Source organism: Mytilus edulis, chromosome 4, assembly GCF_963676685.1.
Source record: "Mytilus edulis chromosome 4, xbMytEdul2.2, whole genome shotgun sequence".
Lineage (NCBI taxonomy): Eukaryota > Metazoa > Mollusca > Bivalvia > Mytilida > Mytilidae > Mytilus > Mytilus edulis.
This window is the reverse complement of record NC_092347.1, coordinates 15,869,151-15,893,322: the sequence shown is the minus strand read 5'-3', so window position 1 is coordinate 15,893,322 and position 24,172 is coordinate 15,869,151. Positions and strand designations below refer to the sequence as shown.

Below are 24,172 nucleotides of genomic sequence, written 5' to 3'. Positions count from 1 at the left end.
AAGTAAACAAGCACATTGGAAACATGTTAACAGGGGCGGATCCAGCCATTTTAAAAAGGGGGGTTCCAATTACATGTCCCCATTCAAATGCATTGATCGTCCAAAAAAAGGGGGGGGGTTCCAACCCCCCGGAACTCCCCCTCTGGATCCGCGCCTGTGTTAATGAAATGCAGTTTTTTTTTAATTTTTCTGATAAATAACATCACCAGTTAACTTAATGAGCAATGAGAAGAGACTGATTGTGTATCTCTTTAATAATTACTGTAAATAATCTTAAACATTCTGGCCACACTATCAGTGATAAAAAGATAAGATAAATTTATTTTATTATAAATTCTCTGTCGGGGTTACTGTAGATTATTGATTATCTATAAAATTGATATAGGGTTCATCATACCTGTAGTAACGTAAGACCTTCACCTTGGTAGAGCTCAGCCCTCCTATTGACTTTATTGCTACTAGCATTGTGTTCTCTTTTGAAACAATATACGTATGATATTTGCCACTGGTAGTTTAAGAAACATGTACTAAACAAGCATACATTCAGTCATAGTTCCACAATCTATCTTTTATGAACATGATGAATTTTCACTTCAATACAAATTATATGGTTTATCACAATAAATAAACGTTCGTGTGAGTTATAAATATATTTAAACCTACCAACTACAAAACATATAAATAAACAGGGAACTTTAAATAAGAAACAACTGGGTTATAATTTGAAGAATTTCCTGAAAATCTCCGAAAAGAAAGCCACACATCATATATATATATATATATTACACTGCATGTATATATTTATTTGCATATACAAACAAAGGAATTTATAATACCCTAAGGAAAATGTGTACATATAACAGCCATTAGTCACAAGAGGATTGTACATAGATTATAATGGCCTCCGCGACAAGTCCAAGTGATTTTGTGATTGGAAAGCTCCTAGGAGAAGGTGCTTTTGGGAAAGTATTTTTATGTCACGAAAAAACGGACAAATCACGAAAGGTATTTATAGTAATTTTAATCATTAATGCTACACCATGATAAATGGATTTCTTACGTTTAATTTTGAAATATTGAATTCTACTTTCGTTTTCGCGAAAGACTGTATTTGTGAAGATCACAATTGCCATACGAATTTCACTCATGGCAACATACAATATGTATCATAGCTATGTCAAATATGTGACCCATTGTTGCTAACATGTACGTTATATATTTTTTTTAATAACTTTATTGTTATAAATGTTCAATTGATCTATTTATTTCTATATAATTTATATGAGGTAAATTTGTAAAGGTATGAGATAATTTTTGTGCTGTACTTCATGAATATTGTAGTATATACAAGTATACACACCCGTGATATCGCGGTTCCGTGACTGAATTAAAGTAATTAACTATGCCTAAGCCTTATTTTAGTAATTGGTATTGTCATCTGATAAAGTCATGTCGATTATAAGATACACAGTTTTCTCTGCTTTCAAATCTTTCTGTTTGAACCCGTCGACCTGGAACTTATCAATTATTGGTAATATTGATTATTTGGAAAACAAAAGGTCCTGGCTATCCAGGAATGGAGTATTTTTTAATCAACAGCACTGTCCTATATTAGTTATCTTAGAAAGTCTTGCTGATTGCTGAATAAAACTACAATAGGGAACAATTTGACAATGATTGAATTTAGTAGTGTCAGCCCTTTGATTATGACCTGTGTATATATATAGCAAAATCCTAAATACACCGTTTGGTGGTGCGCCTGTCAAATGCGGAATTTAGTGGTGTCAGCCCTTTGATTATGACCCGTGTATATAGCAAAATCCTAAATACACCGTTTGGTGGTGCGCCTGTCAAATGCGGAATGTATAGATATGGTATTAGCTAACAGGTGAATATACTATTGGTATCGGTATCGGATTCGACCCGGAACTTGTTAATTATTGGCAATATTAATTATGTGGAAAACAAAAGGGTCTGGAGTGGTGTAATTTTTAATCTATACCATTGTCCTATATTAGTTATATACCTGTAAGATCGTTGTGGGGCTCATATGGAAGGATCCTATCCTTTTTAGCCCACCCTATTTTGGTACACTTTCAAAACTGATACAATCATCAATCCTGCATGATTTGGTGCAATATTTCACACAATTAAAAAGTTATATAGAAAACTATTTGTGTCCTCATCAATTTCTTAACTGATACATGACTGATTCCCAATGACGGTCTATACTAATTTTAAAGGCTTCCACAGTTTTTGATGAAATAACTTCAACTGGTAGGTTATTCCAATCATTAATAATTCGTTGTGAGAAATGTCTTAATCGAAAAGAAGTGTTACATCTAGGTTTTGCTAATTTCCAATTATGCCACGGGTATTTGTACTGATGACAGTAAAAAATCTTTCATAAGATATATCTTCGATTCCTTTTAATATTTTGAAAGCTTGTATCATATCACCTCTTCGCCTTCTGTGAGTTAGGGAAGGTAGTTTAAGTACTTTTAATCTTTCTTCATAGCTTAAATGTCGTATATCAGGAATTAATTTAGTTGCTCTCATCTGCACTTTTTCTACAGCATTAATATCTTTCTTTAAATGCGGATACCATATTGTATTTCCATATTCCACGTGTGGTCGTACCAACGCAACGTATAGTCTTAAAAATGTATATTGATCTTTAAAGATAAAAGTTCGGTTAATCAGCCCAAGTATACTATTGGCTTTATTTATTTTACTTGATATATGTTGAGAAAATTTAAGATCATTTTGAAAAATAATTCCAAGATCTTTTTCTTGTTCATCTTTAATGATATCAATATTGTTCATGGTATAAACATTTTCAGGATTATTTCTTCCATAATGGATTTTAGAAAGAGTTGAATTCTTTGATTTGTCGTATTTACCCGATGACGGCTGACAAATTGGACCTCGTAATTTTAGTATCTATAATCTAAAATTACGAGGTCTAATTTGTTAGCCGTCATCACGTAAAAACGACGAATCAAAGAATTCCATTTTATATACAACTAATATAGTACAAAGGTGTAGATTAAAAATTACACCACTCCAGGCCCTTTTATTTTCCACTTTATTAATATTGCCAATAATAAGGAAGTTCCGGGTCGAGTCCGATACCGATACCAATAGTATAATCACCTGTTACCTATTACTTTATCTGTACGTTCCGCATCTGACAGGCGCACCACTAAACGGTGTATTCAGGATTAATATTCCATATACACGGGTCATAATCACAGGGTTGACACTACTAAATTGTCAAATTGTTACCTATTGTAGTATTTTAATCCGTAAGACTTTCTAAGATAACAATACGAATACTAAAAATCTGGACTAAAAATAAGTTTCAATTTGTGAGCGGGCATGACGTAAAACAGCGAATCAAAGAATTCAACTTTATTTATAACTAATATAGGACAATGCTGTTGATTAAAAAATACTCCATTCCAGGACCTTTTGTTTTCCAAATAATTAATATTACCAATAATTGATAAGTTCCAGTTCGACGGGTTCAAACAGAAAGATTTGAAAGCAGAGAAAATTGTGTATCTTATAATCGGCATGACTTTATCAGATGACAGTACTAATACTAAAATAAGGCTTGCGCATAGTTATATACTTTAATACAGTCACGGACCCGCGATATCACGGGTGTGTTCTAGTTATAGATATAAATCTACTTGAAGCGGTCAATTTTATATGGAAAAATTTGAAACGGTATGAAGTAGTAGTCGTCCTCATTGTTAACACAACTGATTCCGATAAGTTTACTTTCGTTTTAGCTGATCCAACTAAAATTCTAACATGTCTAAATCATTTCTAATTTCTTAAATGGAAGAATTGGCTTGGATATGGATTTATAATTTGATCCAGCAATTTTCAAAGCAAGACATCTGACTAGATTTTAAAATAGAGTTTAACTTAATATTTTAATGTTATTCTTTTTATAATATTTGAGAAAATTGTAAGTGTTCCCCTTACTGCAACCTTTCATACGGGAAGCATACGGTAATGAACAGGAACCACCATGACACGTTATGAATTTTTTATTACGTTGTTCCGGTTCTAGTTTTGATTGTTGTTGATTTTGCCTGTTACAAATACTCAGTCATAGATAAGTATACCTACGTGTGTGTTTTTTTTATTATTTATTATCTAAAAAAACATACATGTATAAGTTTAATATCAAACATAAAAATAAATGTATTAAACATGATTAATGATTGTGTCTCTATCTTTTCTCCTAAATTACAACTTATATCCCTGAGTATGTTTCTTCATGCAAACCGCTATTTTTTCACAGTATGCCATGAAAGTGATTGATTTAAGTAAGTCACCTCCGGAAGAACGAGACGCAGCAGTCCGGGAAGCTAAGTTATTACAGCAACTAAAACATGAACATATTGTGGCTTATGTTAGCTCGTTCAAAGACAGAGCATCGTTGTGTATAGTGACTGAATATTGTGATAGCGGAGATTTGTCTGATGTACTGGAAAAGCAACGAGGAAGAGCTCTTGCCGAAGACCAGATAGTTAACTGGTTTGGTCAGATATGTAGAGCTTTAAAGGTACAGCAATTATCAATCCGATAAGGAATCACCATATACTTTGCTTTATACATTTATATTTATTAGATATTTTTTTTTAAACTGTTATTTTATCAACAGTCAAAAAGAGGAATTCGTAAAACAATCTTTGTACGAGGAAGTGGGGTAAATCCATTAATTCATTTTAATGTGTAAATTATAATTAAAAAAAAACTATCATTCTTATACTATAGCTACGTTTTTATTATAAAGACTAGTTCTGCATATTAATGATAAAATGTGCATTCGTTTGAAGAAAAATATTACACGTTATTTTACAGGACACAGATAAACTTCAGCAGTATAATTTTTAAAAGCAACATGCATGAAACCAACAAAGGAACATGCTATTGAAAGTTGTGGAATATTTCAAGAATTTTTTAGATTATTGATGTTTCATACGGCAGTTTTTAAGGATTTTACAAACACACACAAAAATCACTTGAAATAATTTTTAAATCTTCCAATATTAAATAAAAATGCAGACTGCTTTTATCCAACGTGGTATGCAAATATTATGAGGGATACGAGTGTACGAAAACATCGAAAATACAAAATAAACACGATATACCTACTAATACCGTATATATTTTTTTCAGTATCTTCATATTAGAAATATATTGCATAGAGATATAAAGACACAGAATGTTTTCCTGACTGGACCCAAGAAAGATGCGAAATTGGGAGATTTGGGAATAGCTAAGTTAGTTATCTCTTATTTTTTTTAATGAATTGAATAAGATATAATTTAAATTTGTCAAAAGGTATGAATATGCTTGACATCATTTTCATGATACTATAGTGTGCTTAGTAAAATCTTTAAAAAATCACTACTCACAGATGAAAACTAAAAGCAAAGGAACAAGGCTCGTATTTCTGACTGTTCTTCATCTCAAAGTTGCATGTTCAAGACTACCCCTAACACCAGTCTGAACTTATTTCCTAGACGTCGATCAAGCAACATCTGTGAATTGAAAAAAAAATCAGCTTGGTGTAATGTCAACAAGTTATTATTAAAATTAGGCAAATAAATCTAACAGTTACTGGTATAGCCGAATGACTGACAATCTTATTGTACACCAATGCAGAAAACAAGAAGAAAACTAACTTGGGGACAACATGGTATTTGTCTTGCTGTGCAGACAACTCTGTTATTATTCAGACCAATAATTTAAATAATTCAGTTAAATTTTGAATATATAGCTTTAATGTTTACCTTTTCATTTGTTTCTAGAGAATTAGACATACGACAGTCCAAAGCTGTTACTATGTGTGGAACTCCCAGTTGCATGTCTTTTGAATATAGCTTTAATGTTTACCTTTTCATTTGTTTCTAGAGAATTAGACATACGACAGTCCAAAGCTGTTACTATGTGTGGAACTCCCAGTTGCATGTCTTTTGAATATAGCTTTAATGTTTACCTTTTCATTTGTTTCTAGAGTATTAGACAGACGACAGTCCAAAGCTGTTACAATGTGTGGAACTCCCAGTTACATGTCTCCAGAGATATTTCAATGCAAACCTTATGATACAAAGGTATCTATCATCAGTTATGTCCAATTATGACTGTTAAACTGATTGTGAATTTGCATTGCTATACCCGGACATGTCTCTGTATTTTGTACATCCAAAATTCATGTATTTATTTTTTATGTTTCTCTTTTGGTTAAGGTTGGATAATGTGTTATGTCTTATCGTTTGTAGACAAAATAATTATTAAATTGCCTTTCAATACCATTATTGTGTCATGAAAATTGTTTGAACTGGTATTGTGAAAATAAATGTATAAAGTTCGAGATTTCATGTTCATTCCTTAAGTGCGTCACTGTTGCTGATGTCATGTGGTGTCTGTAATCGTTGTTTGTTTCTGCGGTTTGCATGTTGTGGCGACTATTATATAACTCGTTTGTGCGTTTCTCTGTGATGAATGTTCTTGTGTGTGTGTTTGTGCTGTATTTCTTTGACGTAGTGTTGTCATTTTAGCGATATTGTTTAACATAGTCGTAAAAGCGAGAGGTTTCGCTAGCCATAAAATCCGGTTCAACCCAACATTTGTTTATCTTAAAATGTCAGGAATATGGCAGTTGATATCAAATAGTTCGTTTCTTTGTATGCTGGGGTTTGTTTTGTTGCCCTTCAGTGTTCCTGTTGTTCCTTTGTTTTCCTCTTATAGTTAATGTGTTTCCTTCGGTTTTAGTTTGTATCCCGGCTTTGTTTTCTTTCAATTGATTTATGACGTCTTTTGAACACCGGTATACTACTGTTGGCTTTATTTAAAGGCACCCCCAATTTTGCGCCTGTCCCAAATCAGGAGCCTCTGTCCTATGTTAGTCTGGTATGATTTTTAATTTTAGTTTCTTGTGTATAATTCGGAGTTTAGTATGACGTCCATTATCACTGAACTAGTATGCATATTTGTTTAGGGACCAGCTGAAGGACGCCTCCGGGTGCGGAAGTTTCTCGCTACATTGAATACCCATTGGTAGCCTTCGGCTGTTGTCTGCTCTATGGTCGGGTTGTTGTCGCTTTGACACATTGCCCATTTCCATTCTCAATTTTATTCTAATAATTATAATACTAGTAATTTTTCATTACACAAGAACAAAAAACAGATAATACTTAACAACTGATGAGGTTTGAAAGAAAAGGTATCCCTGTTTACGTAGAACTTACGTTGAACTTATTATGCTTCTTTTTACCCTTATATTTCATTTTTGTTATCATTGACAGGTTTTCTATCATCCTCTATTGATATGATCTTTTATTATTATTAAACATCTGTCCACACGTGAAAGTTAAAAATTTTACTATAATAATGAACCGTCTCCATTGAGGAATGAGATATATGCTACTGGATACAGTGTCAACTTAAAACTATTTATATATTTTGGTGTGATATTAGAGTTTTTGGACAATATGAACGAACCACAACTTGGTACGCACATAATAGATGTTCTTTGTACTGATTTTTCCTCTCATTTTAGTACAAATTAATAAGTGAATGTATTCTATGTTCTATAAAGCTTGACGAAGTCCAAAATAATCATTTACACAGTAAGGTATTCTTTTTTCCAGAGTGACATTTGGTCCATGGGAGTCGTTGTATATGAAATGACAACATTAGAAAAACCCTTTGATGCTATGTTCATGCAGCAGTTGATTGTTCAAATTGTCCATGGAAAGGTATTGTTTTTATATAAGTTATCTATCAGATTTATTTGTGGAATTTCTCTCCGAAAGTAAAGAGGTAGGGCCAATTTGTCTGGATTTTTTTTCATTCGATAAGATAGGTAAATCGTGTTTTAAATAGCCCGATAGATGCTGATTATAGTACATGAAAATACGTCACATCTATTTTCATACCTTGAACAGGTATTCCTACAAAAACAAGACCAAGACTATTGACTTTATTTTATTATTAACATCCTTTATGCAAGGTACCATACCACGTAACTTGTCAAAGAGTCAAATAATATCGAACAAATTCAAATTGTGTTTTTATCATTCTGATAAGATAAGATAAGATAATAATTGCATATATTTTAACCGGAGAACATCTTACATCAGTTGGTCATAAATCACTTTGTGTTACTAACACATGTTATATTGCCTTTTCTGACATTTTGGCCCTTCGTTGTGATAAAGATGCAACAGCTTCTTGAAGTTTTACCTACAATCACGATTTGTAGTGTAATTGATTTGTTCTGTTGTGTTGTTTTACTTTCTGATGACTTAGGTACCGGTATAGGGACAGTGGTAAAAATTTCAGTGCTAGTATCTACACAGTTTGTGAATTGGTGACAAAATTGCTATTGACTGCATTTGTTACATATAATACCATGTTCAAAAAAGATTTCGAAAAATTGTTTGTGTTGTTTTGAAACTCGTATACAATGTCCTTATTTTAAGTTATGTGTATATTACACCCGCAACATTTGGGCTTCATTGCTATAGAATCAATTCTCGTGTTATTGGTTATGTACAGGCACCTACATCAGTATGACGGCAGTTGTTCCTTGAATATATGTAATAAATGTAAACACATGAATAGAAAGTAATTCAAAAGTATGGACAGTCATAGGAATGCACACAATAAGCGATACATTATTTTTTTCTTTAAAATACATGTAATACTAATTAATTAATTATATAGTAAAAATGAACCAGAATGACTCTATGAATTAAGCAAACACCCGAAAAAATATGATAGAAACATAAAAATTTAATATAACAACACAAAAAACGCAAACTTTCTGAGCGAGATTCGAACCCTTTCTTCAAAACTATCATTCTTTAGAAGTTCTGTGCTCTCTCTCTCTCTCTCTCTCTCTCTCTCTCTCTCTCTCTCTCTCTCTCTCTCTCTCTCTCTCTCTCTCATATTAAATATCTAGTCATTCATCAGCTATTTTTTAAGACAGTCAAACAAATCACACAAAAATTATCAATATTCGGAAAAACTTTTTAACAACTTACTCACATCCGCCATACAAGCTATCTCACTTACCAAACAAAATACAATTGAATAGTAAAACAATTACCGTTTTTTATTTGTCGCAAATTCTATCATCTGATCTATTCCTTGTCTCACATCATCAGTCATCAGTTTCGGTATAGTTCTTACATCACGAAAATCTTCAGTCAACACTTTGTTAAATTTATAGAAACCTCGGTCACTGCAATCGAGTATTTCAAATTCTTTACCATCCATAAAATACAATATCAGACGTTTCCTCAATGTTTTGATCAAATGATCAACATTTCTGTGCTCTACTGATTGAGCCACGGCGATCCTTAGCCAAATATCTCTTATTAAGGAGCTATATCGCTACAATTTAACGATGTTACAATTTTTTCTTTAAAAAGTTGTTTTTTTATGTAATAAAGACACACCAAACCAATTTCATTTTTGATGGAAAAAGTAGTATGAATTATAACAGTCATAAAAAAACATAACTTTTTTTTTGGTTTGAAATGTCCCTCTGGGGGAATTCCCTATTTTCCCCACCTAAAAACACCCGAAATTCCGCATATTGGACTTTCATCCTTTTTGAGGGTTGAATTAACTATTGATCACACATATCATAATATATGTAAATAAAGATACAGATCAAAAAGCATTTTTATTTTTTGTTTTTATAGTAAATTTTATTCTGTCGGCACTTTTTGAAATTGGCCCTTCTGTGCAAAAAATTCCCGGCAAATTGGCCCTTCCTCTTTTCTCTTATTTTTATTATAATATAAACTTTAATTATGACTTGTAACTATATGCATTTTATTGTAGAACATATTTAACATTAACGGTATATTCACATGTATTGGTTAACAAAATAACACATTTTCAAGAATTAACTTTTATTGCTTGAGCTCCGTCTACAGATATAGTAATAAAGTCTGATAAGAAATAAATCAAATAAACTCATTCACAGAAAATAAAATAGTCATACAACCAAGGATTTGTATAGTACTATACAAATCCTTGATACAACATATATAATCGTTTCTATCTTTAAGGTGGCTCGGGACTTTTCGACTGCGCATAATTTCACGCATGAATTACCATGCACACGAAAAGTTTGTGTTGTAAATTAAATATTATTTTTTTTTTAAATATTTTGATTGATTAAAAATGTAAAATTATTGTCCTTATGTCACTAACAAATTATTATAGTTATTATGTGTATCTGTGAAAGACTCAAAATGACATTTCACCCAATTTCACCATTTCCCGCCAAAAGTTTGGGTTTAAGGCCCAATAATTGTTTTTTTTTCTTTATCGGTGACCTATGTTTTTTATATGCTCATTCTCTGAATCCATATTTCAGTTTTTTGTATTACCGTTTTGGACCAAGTGTCATGGAACGTTTTTTTTTTATATTACAATAAAAATATGTCAACACCTCTATTTGCCCTATCGATCATTTCATTGATAACGGTCCTTTTTTACATACATCCTTAAAAGTAATATTTTGAGCTTAAATGGTCTGGGACCCCCCCCCCCCCCCCCCCCCCCCTTTTTTCGACCAGTTTGATTCACTCTCTATCTATAATGATTAAAATAACAAAACATAAGACACTTCTGATAGAAACTTCGAATAGGCCCGAGCCACCTTAAAAAGAAAAAAAAAGAAAACAAATGTTATTTATATTGTTTGTGTACATTTATACTATCATCATCATAACATTATTTTTGAACATCAGCTTCCTCCAATGCCTAAAGATAAATACAGTAAACAGTTATGTAGTTTGTTAGAGAAAATGTTGTGTAAAGATCCAAGTACAAGACCTTCTGCTGATGACATTTTGAAAAATCCTTTGTTTATAACATTCAAACAGAATAAGGTTAGTACATATTTTTTAAGTGGATTCCAATTACGAAAAATATGTTAGCCTAACATTATTTAGCAATGTCACAGAAGATCATCTTAAATGTACTTAAATTAGCTGAAACTTTTAAGCGACAGAAATAAGGAACTGTGATACAGTTAAAATCGGTTCTGTTACTGCTTCAGAAATTAAATGATAAATGTGCAATAACACGCAATAAGTTTGACTTGCATTATCCAGTATATTTCTTCTTGTCAAATCAATAATTATTGTAGGTGAATTTTGAGAATCTTTGTTAAATGGTTATATACATTTATATCGGTTTCATTATCTTATCTTTTTCACATTTTTACAGACTCGAAAACATAAAACAAAATATTATGAAACCCAGACTGGTAACACCGATGCTAAAATTAAATATCAATTCAGCACTGACGAGGGACTAGTTATTAAGTTATACAAGAAACATATTGCTAGACTCAATGTAGATGCCATTGTTAATGCTGCTAACCATCGCTTGGCTAACGTTGGGGGTGTGGCTGATGTAATAGCGAAAGCTGCGGGTCATAAAATGGCACAAGAATGCAATCATATTATAACACAGCAAGGTCAAATACTTGACGGAGACAACGTGGTGACTTCAGCTGGTAACCTTCCATACAAAGCTGTTATACATGCAGTTGGTCCAAGATGGCACGAACACAAAAATAAAGCGGAATGTCTGAAGATATTAAAGTTTACTATCAGCAATATCCTAGATACAGCACGTTCAAACAATTTTAAGTGTGTAGCAATGCCACCTATAAGTTCAGGTAAATGAGGGAAACCTAGTGTTATTAAATAATTCTTTAACCATCAGACCATTTCATATAGGTTAACTAATATTATTAATACAAGGTTTGTATAAAGATTCTTAGACTAACAGAAATCGGCAATCATAATAATTATTTAGTTATACTTTGTCTACGTATATAAGAAAAAAAAATAGACAAAACTTTGTCATAGAAGATCATAGAAAGGGGCAGTCGCCATAAATATGTGCTTGCTTTTTCTGCTTTATTTGTTATAATAAATGTTTTCTTCCAAATCAAATATTGACTACAAGTATGTGTTATCCTTCAATTTACCAAATACTAAAATTCAAACGCGTTTCAAAATCCACGAAAAAACAAGCCAATCGAGATAAATTGATGCATGCTTAAAGAACGAATGAACGAACAAACGAACGAACGAAACATGTGGGTTGAAAGCTTAAAATTGATCATAACACTGCTTTTAAAAGTTTACTTTCTCTGGTGCTCTGGAAGGTTAGACGCTTTTTTTTAATTATTATTTTCACCCGTTGTAACATGTAAAAATCTGCTGATATGTCGAATTCAGTGAAAATGCGATCGAGAAAATTAGAAAAGTATTTTACAAAGATGTCACTATACAAATCCTTGGATTATGGCAACGAAAATCGGATGTATCCTTTGTTTGTAAGACAGATATAATTAAACATGTAATGAGTGAGTGTAACACACGTACAATTGTTTCTATCCGTGGGAAGATCCACTATCAACGTATATTTCTCCTCTTAATACACGTTGATAGTGGGGTAACATCATTTATCCCATCAAAGATGAATTAATAATCATTTTCATAACTTATCTAATTTACACCGATATATCGTGGTTTTTTTTTTTTACTAAATCCTAAATCAATTGTCTTTCTAGGTGTATGTGGTGTTCCTAAGTCGATGTGCGCTGCTATGTACCTGAGAGGTATTTGTGAATTCAGTAAACAAGGACAGTTGGGCTCGATGAAAGAATTCCACATTATAGATATACACGACGATATTCTTGACATGATAAACGATTGGCATTCTAAATTGAAGAAGAATCCGCGATGTCTTGATGTTGACGCGGTACTTTCTGGGTCTGACGGTGTCAATATTTTACGAAATTACCGCGGTAAAACTGATATACATATTTATACAAAAGATATCCTGAAAATAAGAGGCATTGATGTCATTGTTGTGAGTGAGGACAGTTTCGTCAAAGGAGAGGGAGGCTTATCTAGAACATTGCTTACTGCTGGTTGTGACCAATACAGACAAGAACATCGACAACTACAACCGCAGTCAAATAACTCAACTACTGGTTTATCTCGAACAGTGGTTTTAATGACAACTGGTGGTCATAAGCTGCCTTTCAAACATGTCGTGCATGCAATTCTGAGGAGAGAAAAGGGCGATACTGAGGAAATGTATCAAACCACTTTATGGTCAACCATTGACAATGTTCTGTCGACAGTAAATAGTATAGACATGAAGACTAAGAAAGACGTTACTCTAGCCATACCAATGATAGGTCTAGGTATGTATATGAGGATGTTGCAATTGCTTTTCGCTTAAAAAGATTGAAAGATTTCAAAAAGCATAATTTGGACATACATTGTAGTATAATATCTCAATTTGTATATTTAAATGACACCAGTTACATGTCGGAAATTTCAGTTTGGTAAATATACAAATATTTCAAATTTTAAGTTTTAAAAACAAAATAAAATAATTGCAAGAAAATATAATCAACTTAAAATGAATATCTAGGACTCAGAAACAAGCAATGTTTCTTTTACAAATCAGTCTACTTCACTCATAAAATAGTAAAAGTAAAATGTACTTAAACAAAAAAGAAATTGAAACTATTTTTCTGTTATTTCTTAGGTGCAAAACCAAGCGATGAAATAATGAAAAAGTGTTGCTGGACTTTGAAGGAATCAATAACTAAGTTTCTTGAAATGTGGCAATCAATACATATTAGTGAAATACATCTAGTAAATAACTTTGATACAACCACGAGAGTACTCCAACAGATGTTTCATAATACCAAATCATCTCGATGAACCACAGCTATATATGCTGACTTACCCTGGGTCAACACAGCGGCCAAAGATTTAAATTTCTGTGATAACATTTTCCCTCATTGATGCATTAGTTACATCCTCTTTTATATATTTAATCACAAGGAACCATGCATTATCTCTTAAGCCAGCATGGTAGTTATATACTTTTCTTTTGAAATAAGTCAAGTGTATTAAAGAATTGGGATTCATTTAGAAACTCCAAGTAAAGCCGAAAACGTCGAGCGTTTAACTTCGTAGGTTCATCTTGTTTGAACGTTTTTTATCGGATATTATTTAACTATCAATGGTGAGCCGGACTAGTATCTTCGTTGATGGTATAAGAATTTTTGTTGAACAGAACAATTGCCATTATAACGCTTCTTTTTCTTTATGAGGGCATAATAGATACAGATTTTTAATATTTTAATTTTATTTTTTCCTAAATATAATTGATGTATGAATTCAAATCGTTTGAGCAGGCGATGTGCAATCGCTCGCTGTAAACCTGGAAATCATTACTAACTGGAATTTTTTATTATTGTAGCATGCATTTCTATATTTTCGTTTCAATGTTATTTATAAGGAAATAGGAAATATTTAAGATACACACATTTTATATTTCCGTGTAGCAATTTCGTTAGAGAAAAAACACCACGAGCTGGCACTAGCTAACTATACAAGGGAAGACTGGGTCATCATGAAGCAAAACCATGAGGTTTCTCAAGCTTTTCTTGGACAAATTTGTAATCTATACCTAAGTCCTTTTGTTATTTACTTGTTGTAAATAATTTTAGTTCAAAGCATGGTAAAATGGTTGATAAATGAGGAAATGTGTTAAGGTTATAAAACAGACAGACAGTCACTAATATACTTTTGCATGCTTCTAAATCTTATGTCTCATCACAATATCTAGGTAGTTAAGTGGTTTCACTATAGCGGGGAAGACACTGCTTATATCCTTCCGGAACACTTGAGATTACTCTTGAGCTTTGGTAGGGTTCGTGTGGTTCACTTTAGTTCAAAGTATAGTTAAAGAGCGATCCATATATATTTCGGAATAATTTTGTTAACAGTTTTAAAGTACAGCTCTTCATAAGAATCAGGCAGAGTGCCATATACACGTGATTTATGAGGGTTTCAGATTTTATCTATAAATGGCCTAGAAGAAGCAGTTACCACATACTGCTCAAAAAATAAATTTGAGTGGGAAAATATGAGTGGTTGCCATGGTAACGGACACTCTTTTTTTGGGGTTGTTAAGAGTGGTAAAATCTTTCAAAAATCAGCTAAATCACTACAATTCAGAGCCTGATTACGAATAGAATCAAGCATTTTTCATTAATTATCATATGTTACATAGATACATCTTGGTTTAAGCTTCATTTTAGTTAAGATTGCATGTAAACCAAATTTGTAATTTTTTTGAAAAATTTTGCCAAAAAATGCATATTTTCAACTTTTCTGAATTTGGGATTTTTGCGAAATTATCAAATTTTCTCGGGTGTTTTTGAGAAAACTGCTAATGTGTACAGCATAGTTAGCACTGTAGTTATGAAGTTTGGATACTACTTTACCAAATTAAATAGAAAAATTCTTGGGACCTTTTTCAGTTTGATCACCATAGCAACCATTTTTTTCCTTGGAAACGGAGTTATTATTTGCAGAATATAGCAGTTTAAGAGCTTAAATGTACTGAATTGTTTCATAACCGATACAAAAATACATAAAAGCATACGCTAACTCTAAATCACAATCAGTAAGAGTTGCTGACTTCAATACTTACCATGGAAACACATATTATCCATAGCAACATCTATTTTAAAATCTATCAATGGATTTATGTAAAAAAAAAATACATATATAGAGAGTTAATATTCAAATTTGAATATGACAGCATGTTTTTCTTCATTCACAATCTCTTCTGTACTTCTTAGAAGGTTTAACAAATGTAATATATAATGTAACATTGGGGTTGGAAGGTTGGGAAAAAAAGGGGGGTAGGTTTATTTAAAAAAAAAAATCATACATGTAGATTCTTGAAACGATAACGTTTGGTCGTAGAGCCTGATTATGAATAGAATCAAACTTTTGTTCAGACATTTCATATATAACATCGATATAACTGGGGGTTTAGCTTCAGAGCTTAGTAAAGATAACAGTTTAATCGACTGTTAGATTTTTTTTGTAAAAATATACTAAAAACACATATATTCATTTTTGTTGAAATATGGAGTTTTTTTTATCAATTTTTTTGGTGTGTTTTTCCGAAAAGTGCAAATATGTAAAGCATATAAAAATGCAAGCATTGTAGTAACAAAATTTTAATACTACTTGACCAAAATAAATAGAATATTGCGTGTTGCTCTCTTGAATTTTATCACCATATTAACGTATTTTCCCCTTGGAAACACAGATATTATTTATTGTTCTCAATTGTTTCCAAACCTTTATAAAAAATACATAGAAGCATATATATACCCTAACTCTAAACTACAATCCTTAAGTATTATTACAACAGTAGCCATGGTAACAAATATCACCAACACCCAATTAAAAGATATATAATATAGTTTTATGTTAAAATTATATATAAATAAGTTTGATAATGTTAATTTTTCTAACTGCATGTTTTGCCATGTCTCACTCTCAGTCCTGTCTTTGCTCCTTTAGAAGACTCAACAAATCTAAATATATACACTGTGGCATTTTGGGGGAGTAGTGGAGGTTGGGTGGTTTTTGTTTGAATCTTTCATAGATCCTTATGAGGAAAATTGAGAGGTTTAGCTATAAAACTAGGTTTAATCTACCATTTTCTACATAAGAAAATGTCTGTACCAAGTCGGTAATATATGACAGTTTTTATCTATTCGTTTATGTATTTAAGGTTTTGATTTTGCCATTTGCTTAGGGATTTTCCATTTAGAATTTTCCTCAGTGTTCCGTATATTTGTTATTAGCTCACCTGACCTGAAAGGTCAAGTGAGCTTTTCTCATCACTTGGAGTGCGTCGTCCGGCGTCCATCGTCCGTAAACTTTTACAAAAATCTTCTCCTCTGAAACTACTTGGCCAAATTTAACCAAACTTGACCACGATCATCCTTGGGTCCGATGACCTGGTCATCAACCCAAGATGGCCACCATGGCAAAAAATAGAACACAGGGGTAAAATGCAGTTTTTGGCTTATAACTCAAAAACCAAAGCATTTAGAGCAAATCTGAGAGGATAAAATGGATTATCAGGTCAAGATCTATCTGCCCTGAAATTTTCAGATGAATCGGACAACCCGTTGTTGGGTTGCTGCCCCTGAATTGGTAATTTTAATTAAATTTTGCTGTTTTTGGTTACTATCTTGAATATTATTATAGATAGAGATAAACTGTAAACAGCAATAATGTTCAGCAAAGTAAGATTTACAAATAAGTCAACATGACTGAAATGGTCAGTTGACCCCTGTAGGAGTTATTGCCCTTTATAGTAAATTTTTAACCATTTTTCGTAAATCTTGATAATCTTTTACAAAAATCTTCTCCTCTGAAACTACTGGGCCAAATTTAGCCCAACTTGGCAACGATCATCTTTGGGGTATCTAGATAAAAAAAAAAATGTGTCTGGTGACCCGGCCATCCAACCAAGATGGCCACCACGGTTAAAAATAGAACATAGGGGTAAAATTTAGTTTTTGGCTTATAACTCAAAAACCAAAGCATTTAGAGCAAATCTGACGGAATTTAATTGTTTATCAGGTGAAGATCTATCAGCCCTTACATTTTCAGATGGATCGGACAACTGGTTGTTGGGTTGCTGCCCCTGAATTGGTAATTTTAAGGAAATTTTGCAGTTTTTGGTTATTATCTTGAATACTTTTATAGATAGAGATAAACTGTAAACAGCAATAATGTTCAGCAAAGTAAGATTTACAAATAAGTCAACCTGACTTAAATGGTCAGTTGACCCCTTTAGGAGTTATTGCCCTTTATAGTCAATTTTTAACCATTTTTCGTGAATCTTTAAGTAATCTTTTACAAAAATCTTCTCCTCTAAACTACTGGGCCAAATTTACCTGAACTTGGCAACAATCATCTTTGGGGTATCTAGTTAAAAAAATGTGTCCGGTGACCCGGCCATCCAACCAAGATGGCCACCACGGTTAAAAATAGAACATAGGGGTAAAATTCATTTTTTGGCTTATAACTCAAAAACCAAAGCATTTAGAGCAAATCTGACGGAATTGAATTGGTTATCAGGTGAAGATCTATCAGCCCTTACATTTTCAGATGGATCGGACAACTGGTTGTTGGGTTGCTGCCCCTGAATTGGTAATTTTAAGGAAATTTTGCAGTTTTTGGTTATTATCTTGAATACTTTTATAGATAGAGATAAACTGTAAACAGCAATAATGTTCAGCAAAGTAAGATTTACAAATAAGTCAACATGACTGAAATGGTCAGTTGACCCCTTTAGGAGTTATTGCCCTTTATAGTCAATTTTTAACCATTTTTCGTGAATCTTTAAGTAATCTTTTACAAAAATCTTCTCCTCTAAACTACTGGGCCAAATTTACCTGAACTTGGCAACAATCATCTTTGGGGTATCTAGTTAAAAAAAATGTGTCCGGTGACCCGGCCATCCAACCAAGATGGCCGCCACGGCTAAAAATAGAACATAGGGATAAAATACAGTTTTTGGCTTATAACTCAAAAACCAAAGCATTTAGAGCAAATCTGACGGAATTGAATTGTTTATCAGGTTATTATCTTGAATACTATAGATAGAGATAAACTGTAAACAGCAATAATGTTCAGCAAAGTTAGATCTACAAATAAGTCAACATGACCAAAATTGTCAGAGAACTCCTTAAGGAGTTATTGTCCTTTATAGTCAATATTGAACAACTTTTCGTTATTTTTGCAACTTGTACAAAAATCTTCTTTTCTAAAACTATGGACCAAATTTAACCAAACTTGGCCACAATCATTACTAGGGTATCTATTTTAAAAAAAGTGTCTAATGACCCTGTCTGCCAACCAAGATGGCCGACATCAGTAAATACAGTAACAGGTGAGCGACACAGGCTCTTGAGAGCCTCTAGTTTTACTTTTTCCTACAACGTTTTGTCAGGTTTTGTTCAAAGTTTCAATCTGAAAATCTACAATTATTCATAAAATTTTACTAACAGATGATGGACTTCATGGGGATTGCAATAGCACATTCTAACTTTTGTCAAGGTCTATATAATTTTTGAAAGTATAGCTCTGACAATATAATGTCCTTTACCACTGGTAGGAAATTAAAAAAAATTCTTAGCGCAATAACACTCCCAAGTCAAGAGCCTGTATGTATGTGTTTTAAATTTTTTTCCCGTTCACTTTTTGTACATAAATTAGGCCATTAGGTTTTCTTGTTTGAATTGTTTTACATTGTCATTTTGGGACCTTTTACAGCAGACTATGCATCATGGGATTTGCTCATTGTTGAAGGCTGCATGATAACCTACAGTTGTTAATTTCAGGGTCTTTTTGGTCTATTGTGGAGAGTTGTCTCATTGGAAATTATACCACATCTTCTTTTTTTATATTAACAGAAACGATAAAAAATAATCTACACTTAAGTCGAAAAATATTATATGGTATGTATGACAGAAAAAAAAGGTTCTCCTAAGATGAAAAAGTTACTTTTAGAAATTTCGTCAGTTAACCAGGCCATTTAAGGCGAACTATACAGTTCTAACTTTGTCTGGTTAAACAAAAAAGTGACGCCAACAAATTCAAACTTGATATCTGTTTTGTGTTTATCAGCATTGCGTATATTTTTCATAACATTTGGTTGAGGCAAACTAAAATTAGAAAATGGAAACAAACTTTGAGATGACTACCGTACTGACAGACATGGGTAAAACTTACTCCCCCCAACACATTGCGGCGCGGCCATAAAGTGTATATTTTAGTTTTTGCCCTTGAACCTTGAATAGATCAAATGTTTGCAATGCGCGAGACACTGAAATTTGTTCTTTTATTTCACATGGGACGTTAAAGTCTGATATTCAACTTGTTAGGACTAGAAAGCATTGATATTTACAAAGACAAATAAGATTGGTATTTACTGCGCTATTTCTAGTGTTGCAGTTAATTGAATAATACCATGTGTGTATTTTGTCTTGGAAATTAACTGTTATTAATCTTGTATTTCTTCTCACGTTCTCAGCTTAGTGGTTTCATTCAAAATCTCGGGATTACTGCACAGTCTTTTATAAAGGTTACAGAGACAGATACAGGAAATAGGGATGTAATTGAAGAAAAGGTTTAAAAAAAAGACATTGAGAGTAGCATAACGATTTTTTTGAAGATTCAACCTAAACAAATGATACATTTTTACATGTTTACTTTCTAAAAAGGAGAAGAAGGGAATTTCAGAAGGATTAGAAGTGTGCTTCAGCTGACCCCCCCCCCTTTTCACACACACACAAACACACATAACAAGATATAATGTTATCGGAAGCATGAACATATGAGATGTTACAGTATGTAGTACGGTGCATAGTAAGAAATGATTCATAATTAATACAATTATTTTGTACAATAATTTTGTTTTGATAATTTTGCCGGTGATAGCATAATCATTTTACCCGGTGTTATATAGCCATTCTTCCCCCATGCCAGTCTTTCCCCCGGGGGAAAGACTGGCATGAGCCAATGTTTCCCCCGGGGAGATTTTGGATCATTGTCATTCTTCCCCTGCGGAAAGTTGACAATACGTATACATATAGTAATTTTTCCCCCATGCCAATCTTTCCCCCCATGATATAGATTTCAATATATGTATATGCATGTCTGGAAATTAAACCGAACAGTGTTAGAATTATATTTAGTTGTATACAAATTTGTTATTCATTCAAATTTACACAAGTCTGTCTACGATTTTATCAGTCTGTCAATGTGTCAACTAGACTGTCTTTCTGTTCAGCAGTTTTCTATGTGTCCCCTAGTCTTTTTACATTTTTAACTGTCTGTCTATATGTCCACAAGTCTGTCTACATATTCATCAGTCTGTTTACATGTTTACCATTCTGTCTATGTCCCCTAGTCCGACTAGACTACATTTTTACTGGCTTTGAAATACCTTTCAGTGTAAAAAGCGAATACTTTTTACTTTCATTTCGGTGCTTTGTGTCTATTGTTTTTATGTAAGTGATTATGGTGCACCGTACTGACATTTTAGTGAAGTCAATTGCCGATGATATTTTACAGTTTTTCTTGCGGTTGGAGGAGGGTTGAGTTTAAGGCCGCCACATTATTTATGTGTTATTCCAAAGCCAGGAACATGTAGTACAGTGATTGTTGTCGTTTCATGTCGGTTATGTTTTTTTCGTAAATTATTTTCTTATAAATAAGTCCGTTAGTTTTGTTTCAATTTTTTCACAATTTTATGGTCGGGGCATTTTAGCCGACTATGATTTATGATGGTTTCTCATTGTGAAATGCCGTACGGTACCAGCGGCCTTTAATTACTTACTACCACATCGAATTTGTATCATGAGTGCTGGAAAGTGTTCGACCCTATGCATCTGTAGGGCAGGTTGGATTTTTTTTTTTGTAGATCTTGTACAGCTCAAACTATACTGTGGTTAGTCCTTGTACTTCTACGTCTCCCGTGCTGGCTAGAGAGAGTGTTCATATCTTCTCTGGGTTGGATTAAGTTTCATCCGTATCGGACTTCTTCTCCTGAATTAAAGCTTTAAGTCGACGAGTATGCATCTCTATCCGTGCTTTTGGTGAGTTCTATTACTTAGTAATTATACTTTGCATGATTTATCATGTGAAGTCATTTCACCATATTACTTTGGAGACATCATAGACGTCTGTCCTGGGGAAAATCTACTACTTGACCAGAAGTGGTTAAAGTAATTGTATTCATCTAGTTAATGATACCAAGGGTTCACGAAAGAGAATGGATGTGATCATCACATCAGATTGTGTTTCTTGTGTATAAATATAACATATATATCTCTATAAATACCTATCAAATGTATAGTCGTACGATGAAGCTTTGGTAACTATAAACTGATAGAAGAAAAGTGACTATTCTTTTTTTTTCATAAAAAGTTATTACCGTGACGTCGCCGACGTTATATTACAAGGCGGAAAATTTAGCTTCTCACGATAACTGTGGGGGAAAAGTTGGCCTGATCCTGGTTTTCCCCCCATAACGCTGAGGGGGAAAAGTAGGATCATGCCAATTTTTCCGGGGGGAAATATTGGATCGATCCAGTCTTTCCCCCCGGAAAATTTGGCATGGGGGAAGAATGGCTATAGGACACCGGTAGCAAAATTCTAACTTAGCAGATGTATCTATTCATCTTTCTCGGAGATCCTGAATTCCAATTGCGGAATAGTACTACAACAAAGGAGTTATTAATGATATACTAATAGCTATTTTTTAAGAGGATTCCATTATACTGGACTTCTAATATCAACGATTACCAATTGACTATTATTATTTTTTAAGTCCCCACCGACTTAATATTTGTTCAATCTGTCTGTCCGTCTATCCGCCCGTCCATCACACTTCAGATTCAGTTTAGAAATGCTTTGACCAAATGATTCTATTTTTGGTTTGTAAGCTTATTATTATGTTACAGGTCAAGTTTGTGAAATATGCTTGTAGGATAACATCTCAAACTTGTGTGTGCTCTAAAAAATTAAGAATTTTCTTACAAGGGCCAAATTAATCTTGCCTTAGGTTTCCCCGGCTATTGCAATCCAATGAAGTCCATCATCTGTTAACTTTTAAAAATTGATTATCAGATTATGAACTCGAAATTAATTCTGACAAAACGCAATTATCTTTTCAAGGATCAACTTGTATGAAACATTTGAAAAAAATAATATACCCACCTTTTTCCCAACTCTCCAACTCCAATGTTACATAATATATTACATTTATTAAACTGTCTGAAAAAAACATCAGACAAGACTGAGAGTGAAGCTAAGAATATTGTCATATTCCAATTTGAAAATAAACACCCTCAATTTGTGTATTATTTTACATTTCCATTTATGCAGTTTTTAGATGGATGTTGCTATGGATAATCTTTGTTTCCATGGTAACAATTGAAGGCAACAACACTTGACGAGAGTAATTTAAAGTTTGCGTTAGCTTTTATGTATTTTCTTATCGGTTATGAAACAATTCAGGACATTTAAGATCTTAAACTGCTATATTCTGCAAATAATAACTCCGTTTCCAAGGAAAAATTGGTTGCTATGGTGATCAAACTGAAAAAGGTCCCAAGAATTTTTCTATTTAATTTGGTAAAGTAGTATCCAAACTTCATAACTACAGTGCTAACTATGCTGTACACATTAGCAGTTTTCTCAAAAACACCCGAGAAAATTTGATAATTTCGCAAAAATCCCAAATTCAGAAAAGTTGAAAATATGCATTTTTTGGCAAAATTTTTCAAAAAATTTACAAATTTGATTTACATGCAATTTTAACTAAAATGAAGCTTAAACCAAGTTGTATCAAAATTATATATGAAACTTGATAAAATATACTTGATTCTATTAAATATCAGGCTCTGAATTGTAGTGATTAAGGTGATTTTTGAAAGATTTTACCACGCTTAACAACCCCAAAATAGAGTCTCCGTTACCATGGCAACCACTCATATTTTCCCACTCAAACTTTTTTTTTGAGTAGTATTCAAGGAATGCTTCTACCAGGCAATTTATAGAAAATATCTGAAACCCTCATATATCGTACTCTGCCTGGTTCTTACAAAGAGCTGTACTTTTAAAATAGAACATATTGAACTTTAACAAAATCTTGAAATTTATTCATTTAACTGACATGTCGGCAAAAAGGTCATCAGCTGGATTCATGACAGTAATGGGAATACATTGGGTCCATGAAACACATGTAATAAAATTTTCTGTTTTTGAACGTTTGAAAAAAACCCACTATTTTTGTGCATTACACTGGTTTATTTCCTCCTAGTCTTTTGATTTTGTTGTTGTTGTTGTTTTTTCTCATCATTTTGTCCGATTACATAATTATGTTATATACATATCTTTATTATTATAGATCTTATCTATTACATTGGAAATTTCTATGTAATTACATTAAAATAAAAGTATGAAATTTGCAGTCATTGAATAGCTTTGGTAAACAAATGGATCTAAAAAGATGGGACTAATCTTTTATAATTGTCATACAAATTGGAAGCGGCATGTACTATCTTCTGTGTCCAATGTGTTCTCTGACTGTCATATTGTAGTTTACAAAGCTTTGTGACTAAACGATATGTTGGGTTAATTTCAAATAAGCAGTTAGTCAAAGACTAAAAAAAATCTTAAAT

General features: G+C 32.7%; 1 protein-coding gene across 1 annotated transcript; it reads left to right on the top strand.

The window, feature by feature from the left end:
• Positions 1 to 303: 303 nt before the first annotated feature.
• On the top strand, positions 304 to 23,961 carry LOC139521710 (uncharacterized). Its single transcript, XM_071315262.1, has 10 exons — positions 304 to 1,005; positions 4,322 to 4,585; positions 5,203 to 5,306; positions 6,044 to 6,140; positions 7,680 to 7,787; positions 10,803 to 10,943; positions 11,284 to 11,740; positions 12,644 to 13,285; positions 13,636 to 14,894; positions 23,617 to 23,961. Exons 1-9 carry the CDS (start codon positions 898 to 900, stop codon positions 13,812 to 13,814), a joined length of 2,100 nt encoding a protein of 699 aa, XP_071171363.1. The 5' UTR covers positions 304 to 897; the 3' UTR covers positions 13,815 to 14,894; positions 23,617 to 23,961.
• The last annotated feature ends 211 nt before the right edge of the window (positions 23,962 to 24,172 follow it).

What these genes read in the sequence shown, in the direction of transcription:
- LOC139521710 (XM_071315262.1), top strand. Translation starts at nt 898, where the DNA reads ATGGCCTCCGCGACAAGTCCAAGTGATTTTGTGATTGGAAAGCTCCTA. An exon ending in GGAGATTTGGGAATAGCTAA is followed by an intron (nt 5,307 to 6,043) that starts GTTAGTTATCTC and finishes ATTTGTTTCTAG; the next exon opens with AGTATTAGACAGACGACAGT. An exon ending in CATACCAATGATAGGTCTAG is followed by an intron (nt 13,286 to 13,635) that starts GTATGTATATGA and finishes GTTATTTCTTAG; the next exon opens with GTGCAAAACCAAGCGATGAA.